Source organism: Bidens hawaiensis, unplaced genomic scaffold (assembly GCF_021521415.1).
Source record: "Bidens hawaiensis isolate Kalapana, Puna unplaced genomic scaffold, B.hawaiensis_p1.1 tig00009192_1, whole genome shotgun sequence".
In the NCBI taxonomy this organism is placed as follows: domain Eukaryota; kingdom Viridiplantae; phylum Streptophyta; class Magnoliopsida; order Asterales; family Asteraceae; genus Bidens; species Bidens hawaiensis.
Window position 1 is genome coordinate 173,859 of NW_027491679.1, and position 12,086 is coordinate 185,944.

The 12,086-nt window shown below is 34.0% G+C and overlaps 2 protein-coding genes across 2 annotated transcripts; both read right to left on the bottom strand.

Annotated features, from left to right (window-relative positions):
• Positions 1 to 5,958: 5,958 nt before the first annotated feature.
• On the bottom strand, positions 5,959 to 7,744 carry LOC143531579 (high mobility group B protein 3-like). Its single transcript, XM_077026845.1, has 7 exons — positions 7,666 to 7,744; positions 6,987 to 7,094; positions 6,820 to 6,877; positions 6,646 to 6,690; positions 6,447 to 6,527; positions 6,248 to 6,328; positions 5,959 to 6,129 (listed from the first exon to the last, which is right to left on the bottom strand). Exons 1-6 carry the CDS (start codon positions 7,716 to 7,718, stop codon positions 6,248 to 6,250), a joined length of 426 nt encoding a protein of 141 aa, XP_076882960.1. The 5' UTR covers positions 7,719 to 7,744; the 3' UTR covers positions 5,959 to 6,129.
• A 2,729-nt stretch (positions 7,745 to 10,473) lies between these two features.
• On the bottom strand, positions 10,474 to 10,926 carry LOC143531586 (uncharacterized). The gene has a single exon (XM_077026849.1). It carries the CDS (start codon positions 10,924 to 10,926, stop codon positions 10,474 to 10,476), a length of 453 nt encoding a protein of 150 aa, XP_076882964.1.
• Between the last annotated feature and the right edge of the window lie 1,160 nt (positions 10,927 to 12,086).

The window sequence follows — 12,086 nt, forward strand, 5'->3', positions numbered from 1 at the left end:
AACATCATCCCGAGTGTTAAATGATGATGATGAAGATTTCTCCATTGCAGTTTCCTTCTAATTGCTCACAGACAACAAAATCGATTACATAAAGTTGAGAGAGAGAGAGAGAAGAGAATTAGTAATTAATAAATATATAATAAACAGGCCTACAAACAAACAGAACGAACACGAACATGTCTCCCTTCGTGTTTGCTCATTTAACTTTAACTGAACACGAAACATATTTTTTGTTCATGTCCGTTCATGTTTGTTCATTTAAAACTTAAACTAACAGTTAGCAAACGTAAATAAACACAGACAAACTTAAACAGACACAAATAAACAAGCATAAACGGACATAAATGAACATAATTGACCAAACATATTCATTCATGAATACAAACTCTAGTGGATGATCACTATAACTTTTATAAATGAACATAAAATTTTGTTCATGTTTGTTCGTTCGTTTAATAAAACAAACATAAACTTTTGTTCATGTTCGTTCATTTATTTAAAAAAACGAACTTCCTGCTGAACAGTTCATAATCATTCGGTTCGTTACAAGCCTATAGATAAATAATTAAGAATTCAAGAAAAAGAAAAACTGAAAAACAGATTACCAGATTATCGTGGTGCTGTTTGATCGCAATCTCATGCTCTGCAGTTCGTGCCTTGGCGATATAATAACGTTTCTCCTACACACGGAACCAACAGATTAAGCAATATTAATTGTGATCATGCACTCCAACTGTTTGATAAAATGTCTAGAAGAAATAGATCTCATAATAATGTTCAAATTTGGGAACGAGATCTTACAGAGATGGACATAGACTTCCATATATAACGGCACTCCTTAGCAATCTGTAATCAACATCATATCTCATAATTAATCACTAAATTAAGCTCTCTACAAGTTGGTTTAAATCTCGAAAACATACAGCATCAAATGACATGTGTTGTGGAAAATTCTCCTTGTTATCCACCTTAAACTGCTCCCTGTGACACGAGAAACACACCGAATGTCAATCGGAAACAATACGCAAATCGATATCTTCGTGTGTCACACCCCGACCATGACGGAAACGTCGGGGCGCAACCGATTGTTCATCGCACACGACACTATTAAGTGACAATATTTAATCAACTCATTTAAATTCATAAAAACACAAAGAGTCACATAACTTGTTCATACAATAACCGAATTCAAATCATAGTAAATAATATATTGTTCGTTTTGCTAATATCCTAATAGTCTCGATAACGTTTTTTTTTTCTTCAAGTCCCCGAGTCAACCTAAAGTCAAACCTGTAACATTGCATAAATAGATTTTGTCAACACAAAGGTTGGTAAGCAATTTCATAGTTTTTGAACAATAGATATATAATATGAAATTCCACAACTTGTATACAAAACAATAAATAATAGCAACAATTTAGATAAATGAAATCGTTAATAAGAATACATTAACGACACCTTTCTATAAGGGGATGCCAAATATACTCGGATTTTGTATGAAATCATTAATAATAATACATTAACGACACCTTTCTATAAGGGGATGCCAGATATATTCGGATTTTATGAATCAACCATCCAAAAGTGGTAAACACATTAGCACTTAAGCATATAAGCATATAACACCAAATCGAGCATTTATTTAAGTAAAGTATACAATAAAGTTTGTGGTTTAAGACTCAAGTATAAATCATTTGGATTTGAATAAGTTTGCAATGTCACCCCCAAAATATAAAAGAGTGAAAACGGGGGATGAAAGTACTCACATTCAAGTAATAAACTTGAAAGATTTGATGATTTGGAGATTAACCGGAACGATGAGTTTAACGAACGAAGCCTAAAGGAGAAGAAGTCTTGTATTAGAAAAGTTGTCTTGGATGTCTTTAAATGAAAATAAATGATAAGAAATATAAACAATTTAAAGTTTAAGGTTTAAAATGTAAATATTTAAGAAATTAGAATAATAGTCCTTTAAAAATGTAAGTTTGCTCGAAACCGGGTTAAATTATCTAGCCCTTAATTTTACTCAACCTATGTTAAGTAATAAGGTGGGTAAAAATGCAAGAAAACAAGTCCCTTTATAATATAGATACTAAAACGGGTTTTAACGAGTGTTCGGGTGGTCGGTTCGGGTCTTGGTGACTTGACCAAACCCAAAGTCAACTTTCCCAAAATAATAAATGTATGAGATAACTCAATAAATCTTAAAGAGACTTAACCAAGTATGTAGTTCTATTGTTTTAGAACTAACAACGTCCGTTAATCGAGTGTTCGGTTTAGTCGGTCTAAACTTTGTTATAGGATCAAGTTGGATTCAACATTCCGAGTACTTTGTGAAAATAATTAAAATCAGTTTATAAAGTATATTTAAAGAAATATATAAGCTTTAATGGTTAAAAACACACTTGTGTGTCTTAAGCGAATAAACTTGGTTTAGTTCGGTTTGGTTCGGTTTTTTTATCTTGGAATAAGGCCAAGAATGGTTACCACATGTCCAAACATCATAGAACTTGTAAACTAATTTATAAATAATAATACCAAAGTTTTACATACAAAAAGTCAACAACAAAGTCTTTAAACGAAAGTTCGGTTTCCGGTTCGGATCTTGTTTCGGGATAAGACCGAGGTTAGATTCTACAAACCCATAACCATGGAACTAATTAAAATGATTTTAGAAACTCAAATCTTACATAAAACATGTTTATACAACTATTTAAACAAACTAGTAAACAAGAGTTCGGCTTCCGGTTTGGAGCTATTTACGGAATAACCGAGGCTAGTCTCTACAAACCCATAACCATGGAACTCAAAATGTGAAATAAAACTAAGATGAGCAGAAGTTAAACAAGTATAACTAGTTTGATAGTTAGATGCGGAAAATATATATAATCAAGGACTACTACGAGTCCTCCATGTAGCTTTGTCTTATGGGCCGGACACTTAACCGACCGAGACCGGAGAAATGCCCACCGAAGGTACAAAGGGTGCTATTATATATATGTTGTATAACAAACTTCAAGTATAAATAAGTGTTAACAAGTTGATTATAATGTAAGACTATGGTCAGTTTGACTTTGGAAAGTCAAACTGCCAAAAAAAATATGAAGAACGCCTTTGAATGCTTGAGAATTGGAAGAGAAAGAGATGAATGAGCAAGGATTAATGAAGGGGATAGGGGTGTATATATAGAGTGGGTTGAAAGGGTCAAGCATGGGGTGTGATATCAAGGTTTGCATGCAAGAGGGGTCAAGACAAGTCACAAAACAACAAAAAAAATAAAAAATAAAAAAATGGGCTGCTGATCTGCTGCTGGTCAGCACGTCGGTTCGCGTCCAGAAGTTCGTTTTTGATGTATCTTGAGCGTTTTAAGTCCGTTTTCGAGTCCGTAAAAAGGGTTTTTCAAATTAGACAAGCGAGAATGTTTTAGTAACATAAAATCCAATATTTTATATATTTGAAATGTTCGGGATATAAATCGGGTCGGTTTACAACATAAATACAAAATAAATACAATTTGACCCGAAATTGAGGATTGTCACATCGTGTATACACAAAAACCTGAAGATATGAACCATGAAGCCATGCTTACATGAAGATGAAGAACGCACTCTTATCTAGCTGCTGCTTCTTCTTCTTCTTCTTCGTTGTGCTTTAACAAAATAAAAAATCAAAGACATGTTACGTTAATCATCAATCATGATTGAAAGAATTGAACGATCAATTGGTTAGATATACGTTCGTAAATCAATTACGAGGAGAAAATGTTAAGCAGTTTGAAGGAAATTGCTCGTAATAACAGAGAATAAACAATTACGTACTCTGGATTGAGCTGGTTCCGTGCAGTGGCGGCAGTTCTCTTTGATCCTTGCATTTCTCCTTCGTGTTCTGAAACTGAGATCTGATAGTTAAGAGGTGAGACTGATTTTATAGAGGATTTTGAGTTAGTTTGTTGGCGGGAAAGAATTATAATCAACTCGTGCCTTCTTCGATTTTTTTATTTAAAAGTGTTTGGAAAAGAAAAGATAATAAAATTTCTTTTTTTTCATTCTTGGGTTTTTTCATTAAAAGAAAAGAAAGAGAATGAAAAGAAAAGTTAGGGTTGTTTTCCTTCAAAATTTTCCATCCAAATATGGCCGAATTCTTAAGGAAAGTTTATAGTCATGTACAATATTACTAATTTACCCTATCTTTTTCTTCTTATCTAACTCAATAATAATGACATGATTGTAAAACTACAATTTTTTTCTCATCTTTTCCTTTCTATCTAACTTAAGAATGTAATTAACACTTTCTTTTCTATTCTTTTATTTTTAACTCGAGAATGTCTTTTAAATATATAATTTCTTTTCCTTTCTTCCCCTATCCAATCTTATCATTTCTTTTCCTTACATTTTAAACCCGAAAATACAGTGTTAGCGGTAGGGGGTGCAAGCAAGTCATGCCCGAGTTCAACGAGGTTCGAGCTCGGCTCGTTTAACTTATAGAAAGCTTGAGTTTGGCTTGTTTCGAGCTCTGTTTCCAAAGGTTGAACTAGCTCGGCTCGTGACCAGGTTTTCAAGCTCGAGCTTGGGTGGGTCGTTCACAATTTACCAACTAGTTTTATATTTTATAATAATACAAAAAACTTATAGAAATAATAGGGCTCGTTTAGGCTCACGAGCAGGTTCAAACTCGATAAGTGAAGCTATGGCTCTGACTTGTTTATTAAACGAGCTTATTTTTTAGGTCAGATGATCACCATTAGTCATGTCATCATTCACACCATAAACTTGTGATTAATTCCATCCTTTATACCTTCCCATAAACTTGTGACTACTTGAAGATATATTGTTGACTGGTTGATTACTTGTCACCGCCATGCGTAACACTGACCACGCCTCGCAAGTCACAATTGCCTTACACGGTTATCTTTGGTCGCCTGCCACGGACCACCACCCGCTGACGCCTCCTTTGTTGCCTTACTCCGCAGCCAAGCGTTGTTGCTGTCACTCGATCAACACCAAAACCAAGCCCCTTTGCATCTGATGGCGCTGTTGTGAACAACCACCAAAGTCATCACTCACCTTAATGGCGGCTTGGCCTCCTCTACTTCTCGATCACGTCCCTGTTGAATTATCTCCACACCCCATATTACTAATCTTTTAATTAGCAATAACTAATCTAAGTTAAGTTTTACTTTAAAATGATAAATCTTTAATATTTATGTGCGTGTCCCATTACATATCGACAAGCATAATTATTAGTTTTTGACATTTTCAAAATTATGATTTTAGTTCAAGTATTTTCTAGGAAAAACATTTCATTCGTTGATTTTTTATTGCCTAAAATAATATAACTACGTAGAAAATATATGTAACTAAGTATCGTCATAATAAAAACTTGAGTAAAAAGCTATAAACTGCCACGTATACAATTGAGAAAACCATCATGACGGCTGACAACTGCTCTCGATATTAGGTGGGTCGTGTACTCGTGGAGTCGTGGGCGTGTATAGCATGCTTTTTTTCAGGAAGGAATGTATAGCATGCTTTTAGATCAAAGGAATAGTGCCTTAAATTATTATTATTTAACACTAAAACAGCCTTGAATTCTTTAAGATATCATGAAATTAAACCTTACGTCTGAATCATTTTTATATAGAAATTATAAATTCATATATATAAAAGCGTTTTACTCAGTTTAAATTTAAAATCTGCATTAGTTTGGCTTGAAAAGAAATGAAATATGATATGTATTACTGAACATTAAATCACAAGTTTCAAATATTCAAATAATGCCACAAAGTTATATTAGGAATGAATCTATGGAAAATAGTTCCCCAACTTAAGAAACTTCGAACATTTTGAAATTGATATTTTTGTGAAGCTCAGGTGACAATGAAGTTTGTCTATTATTATATGTCTAAATATCTAATGGACCATAGGAAACAACTTGAAAGTACTAATTTCATAAAATGCATAAGCAAAATCATCATCCACAACTTATATTAGTAACAACTTTATTCTACCATAATATCTGCTATAATGCAACCATAATATCTGCTGTAATACTACCGTAATATCTGCTTCAATACTAACATAATATCTGCTTTAATACTTTCATCCTGTTAAGTTCTAGAGCCTCATCAATCTGCAAAAAATTATGGAAGATGAAAGTAATCAGAACTCATCACAATGAAGATAAATGATTAAACTACTCTAAAGAATACTGATTAATTGAAGTAAATATTAAATAACTGTAAGAGTACCTAAGAGGTAGCTTCCTGCTCCACATCATCGCTAACCTCTGATGACGATTTTGAAGTTGATGCTGACTTCTCCTTTTCAATCTAATTATGCACAATCAAAGAATCAAGTTAATAAGTTCGATTAAATGCGAGAGATCAAATAACAGATAAAAGAGTTTGTTAAATAAAACTGAAAAAAAACGAGATTATAAATTATTACCAGATCATCATTGTGTTGTTTCACAGCAATTCCATACTCTGCTTTCTTTGTTGCTGCCATAGCCACATAAGGAGCCTTCTCCTACACACAAATTGAACACATTAAACACCATCATGATTCAGGAGTGCTTTAAATGTATAACATCAGTCACCGTAAGCTTGGATTTGAGAAATAATTCAATTTTTTGAACAGATCTTACACTTTCTGACATAGACTTCCACTTAGATCCACCTTCCTTAGCAACCTGTAATAAATTAAACACCAAATCTCATCAATCCGAGATCTAACTTATTCTATTAATCAGATTATACAGAATTATCAATTAAATATCAAAATCGAAAGATCTAGGGCAAACGAATATTAAAAAACGTACAGCGGAGATTGATTTGTTATCAGGAAAATTCTCCTTGAAATCCTTCCTGAATTGCTCCCTGTGATATCACAAAAGTCAAAACACACAGTAAGTTATCCAAACAATAACCAGATCGATCTGTTCATATAACTTATAAGATCTGGAATCACAATTCAAGTCGTACTTACATGAAGACGAAGAACGCACTCGGCGGACGCTTCGGAGCACCGGAATCCTTCTTCGAGGCTTTGTCCTTCTTAGCTACACTCTTCTCAACCTTCGTCTTCTTCGTTGTGCTGTAACGACACAGAAATCAAACACGACCGAAATTTGACGGAAAATGCTTAAAACAGAAGCAATTAAACAAATCAGAGATAATCATCCTCAAACTAAATCAAAACAGAGAGCAATTAACAACGCATAATATATCAGAAGAAATTGTTAACAAATTCAAACGAAAATACTCGAAACTTAAGTAATTAAGCAACGTTTCAATCGGATATAAACATTCTCGAACATAATTGAAAACAGAGAGCGACTAACATTTAACAGCTTAGATCTACGTTCGCACATAAATTACGATAACAAAACGTTACAAAATTCGACGGAAAATGCTCGTAACAGAAGTAATTAAACAACGTATCAATCAGATATAAATATTCTCAAACATAATTGAAAACAGAGAGCGATTAACAGCTTAGAAGTTAGATCTACGTTCGCACATAAATTACAATCACATAACGTTACGAAATTTGACGGAAAATGCTCGTAACGATAAATAATAAGCAATTACGTTCATAAATCAGATCTACAATCAGTGAAACTTAGAGACGATAAACGGAATAGAAGAGAGATGCAGAAAATTACTCGGTATTGAGCTTCTTCTGAGCAACGGTAGCAGTGTTCCTCGGTCCTCTCATTTTCTGTTCAACTTCTGAGACTGAGATCTGGTAACTGTGTGTTTGTGTGTGTATGAATTGTGAGAGAAGGATGAATAGACGTGACTGATATATAGCGAGTTTCGAGCTTTTTGGCGGGAGAATTGGTTAGTTTTTTCTGTCGCACGTCATTGTCAAATTGCTGAGTGCCACGTGGATTTTATTTATTTATTTTCTTTTGTTGATAGGTTTCAACAATCCTCACAAGAAGCAATTTTCATTAAATATTTTTTAGTTAGATGCGATTTTAGTATATCTGGTTTGACCAACTATGCAACTTTAGTACCTATAATTTATTTTATGCAAATGAGTACCCCAGTTTCAAAAAAATTGCATTTTTTTAGTACCTTTTTTTAATCCCGTCAGTTTTCATCCATTAAGTCTGAGGTATTTACGTAATTTCATTATTATTTGTTTTCTTCTTTTATTTTGATCTCTCCTCGTTTTATACTCCTTACCAGAATATAAATTTTCAAGCATCTTGTTAAAGGAACACCATGGCCGAAGCTACCGGAAAATTCGTAACAGCGTTGGCTCCTTTCAACATAACGGCAGCGTTATCGTACACCGTGGCCGTTTCCTCCGGCGTATCAAACGTCCCTAGCCACAGCCGCTTCCGTTTAGTCAAATCACGGATCTCCGCCGTGTACCGGCCCCACGGACCTCCGCTGCGTACCGGCCCTACAGACACCAACAGACGCCTCTGTACTTTTTCACGGACGGTCCCGTGCACGTAACGTGTGTCACGTGCCGTTTCTTTTGTTTTGGTTTAGGCGAATCAACGTTGATTTGGAGCACGTGCTTCTTAATCCTCCTGCTCGTTACTCGTTCATCATCGTCATCATCGGAAGATGGATCAGTAGCGTATGGATCAATCATCGTGATCCGTACAACTTTCCGGTGAAACGACATTGTTGTTGTTGGAAGGTCGTGTGTAACGAACTTGCTTGTCGTGAACACATGCTCTGTAAACTTCAGCGCCATAACCATGATCGATTTTGAGGAATTAAGGTTTGTTGGGATTTTGGGGGATTAGGGTTTATAAGATATGATTTGGGAGATTTGGGTTTATAGATGGGGAGAGAGAAAAGAAGAAAAGAAAAAGAAAAAACAAAAAAAATAATAGTGAAATTACCCAAATACCCCTTATTTAAATAATGAAATTACGTAAATACCTCGGACTTAATGGATGAAAACTGACGGGGTTAAAAAAGGTACTAAAAATGCAAGTTCTTTAAAACTGGGGTAGTCATTTGCATAAAATAAATTATAGGTACTAAAGTTGTATAATTGGTCAAACCAAAGACACTAAAATAACACTTAACTCAATATTTTTACTAGTTTTTCTAAATGACTCAAAATATAAGTGTGAGTGGAATAATATATTTGAGATAGTGTAAATTTTATAATGCTTCATTTTCATATTTTGAAATTTGATTACGAAAGTATTTTAATTCATGTTCTAGCAAAAGCGAAAGTAATTTAATAAAAAAATACATACGAGTTTCTTTATTACGATTATGCTTATGTTACAATAAGATTTTAATTCATGCATGCTTATAATTGCTTTTAAAGTAAGAGATAACATAAATTATGGTATTTAATATAATAGTCAAATTGTATATCAAAAAGATGCCCATAAGACTATCTAGTGTATCTGTAGATTCATCGTGGGGGCGGATAAGGTGGCTACCTCGTGGCTTTTTTCATACAATGAATATGCTACATACTACGAATGTTTTAACACTTTAACAATAGTTGACGTAAAAATGGGCTTTTTCTGATAAAAGATAGATTCTGTTTTTAAACTTTATAGTAACTTTTGTGTGTCCACACACAATAAATTAGCTAAACTTTGGCATTATAGATGTCTAATTTACTTACCATTACATGCGAACGTTATTTTTAATTCTTACAAATTTATAGAGTTAGCCTGTTTTATGAACTTGCAGGTATAACCTAACTTTTAGGATAAATAAAATTATAAAGAATCGAGAAACTTACTAATTGAACTTGATCCATCAATGTGTACATATTCCATTACAAGATGAAGTATTAAGTCAACTTTATGTTTTGTTTAAAACAATCCACCAAAAAGAAAAGATAACTTTTTTGTGTAGAAGCTACACTTTAACAATGTGTAGTGGGGGTTATAAAGTAGGATGATAATAGTCACTAAAGAAACAATTTTTGTTTTAGGAGTGTAATTTTTTGTAGTCTCATCATATTGTCATGTTATTTTTTTTAATTTTTTATAATTAAATTATAAAAATAAAAACTCATTAGTTTATAAAAAATCATTAAATTAATTAAACAGAACAACACATTAAAATAAAAATAAAAACACAAAAAAAAAAAAAAAACATATAAAAATGCTAATTTAAGACTCATCTTCGTCCTCGTCTTCGTATTTGTCTTCAACAAGACAATTATCCCAGACGTGTTGAACCAAATTCGATTTAAGTTGGTTATGTATCTCACTTGATGTGAGCTTGTGATAGTTTCGTGTTCATTGTTCTTTGGTTGGTTCAGGAAATTATTCTGGAACGTTCCCTGGTATATAGTGTTGGTATATTGCTCCGCCCTTGACTTTTAAAATCATATTATGCAATATGATACACGTATACATGGCATCGCTCTTTTTTGCCAATGACCATACACGACAGTGACTTTTCACATTATGCCAGCGTTTTGTTAGAACCCTGAAACACCTCTCGAAATCCTTTCGCGCAAACTCTTACTTCTTAAAATAATATCTTTTTTCTTCGATCGGATCTTGAAACGTTTTGATGATGATCGGGTATTCTAGATATATCTCATCTCCCAAATAGTATCCATAACGGTAGTAAGTACCGTTGGCGTAAAACGGTAAGCCCGGCATGCTACGGCTGATGTAGTATTCTAGCATGGGCGACGAGTTGAGAACGTTTATATCGTTGTTGGGCCCAACATAGCCAAAATAGGTCGACCAAACCCAAAGGTCCTGTGAATGAATGGCTTGAAGACTAACCGCTGGTACTCCATGGTCATCACAAATGTATTGACCTTGCCATGTTGTTGGGCGGTTGCCCCATTCCCAAAGCATGCAATTTATACTTTCGATCATGCCGGGAAAACAATGTTTCCTTTCGTGTACATCGTATATGTGATGCAGGTCGTTCGTTGTTGGAATCCTCATATAAACGACCATCGTATAATTGTATTATTCTATATAAATCAATAATTAAAACAATTTTAATTAAAAACAAGTAGGTTAAAAAATAATAAATTAAAACAATTTAAATTTTACTTATGCAAAAATTCTCCAACGAGTCTCGCGTCGTTTTCTCCGCCATCTTTAACTACTCGTTGTTGATGTCCGTCGTGTTTCCGTATATGAGGATGTGTAGCGCTAAAGTACACTTTTGGATGCGCGGTGAATCCTAAATATCCTTTTGCGTCACATTTTTGTTGAAAATACGGATACTCCCGCTCTAAATATTCCGCAATGCGTAAAAATAAACGCTTAGACATCCGAAAGCGACGTTCAAACTTAGCGTCGTCGTATCTAGGCGCGTCGTTGAAGCAGTCTTTCATCAAACGATCATTGGCATCCGCACGGTCTCGAATGATATACGATCGTCTACGGTGCGGCCGAGAACTAGTAGAGCCATAACCTATTTTATTTGCTTCAGCCCGAAATGCACTCATGATCCCACCTTTCTGTTCCGTCGTCTCTTGCATGATCTGATCTATTTTGTTCTTATTCTCAATAAATTGTTCCATCATGTTGAAAGTATTTGTCAAATCCATTTTGGTAAAGAAAGCGGATGAAAATGGTTTTTGAGGTTGAGTTGGTATATGAAAATGGTTTTTGGAGGTTGAGTTGGTATATGAAATGATGAAAATGGTTGAATTGATTGGGTATTTATATTAATTTTGTGTATTAATTTTTTTTAATGTATATGGTTAAAAAAGTAAAAAAATAATAATCTTCAACTTTTGAGTAGCGACATGTATTTGTTGCCCCTCTTATTGCCCGGGGGGGGGGGGGGTTGGTTGTTCCTAGCCAATAATGCCCCTTATCGCCTTCTACCGCCCACTACATATTGTCTTGCTAGATTCTTTGACGTCTAGGTCGAGAAGGGATATAAATATAACGTATCTACTTACAAATATCAAATCAAAAGGGTATTTGATCTAATGATATCCTGGTGTGTTATAAGGTGTTTCGTTTCTAATGAGTCGAGGCGTCGAGTCCTATACTGTGTATCAGTATTGTTAAAAAAAGATCTACTCACAATTCAATTATCAAAATTAATGTGGAAGTTAGTTATTTATAATGTTTTATTATCCATCCAATATAGTGTG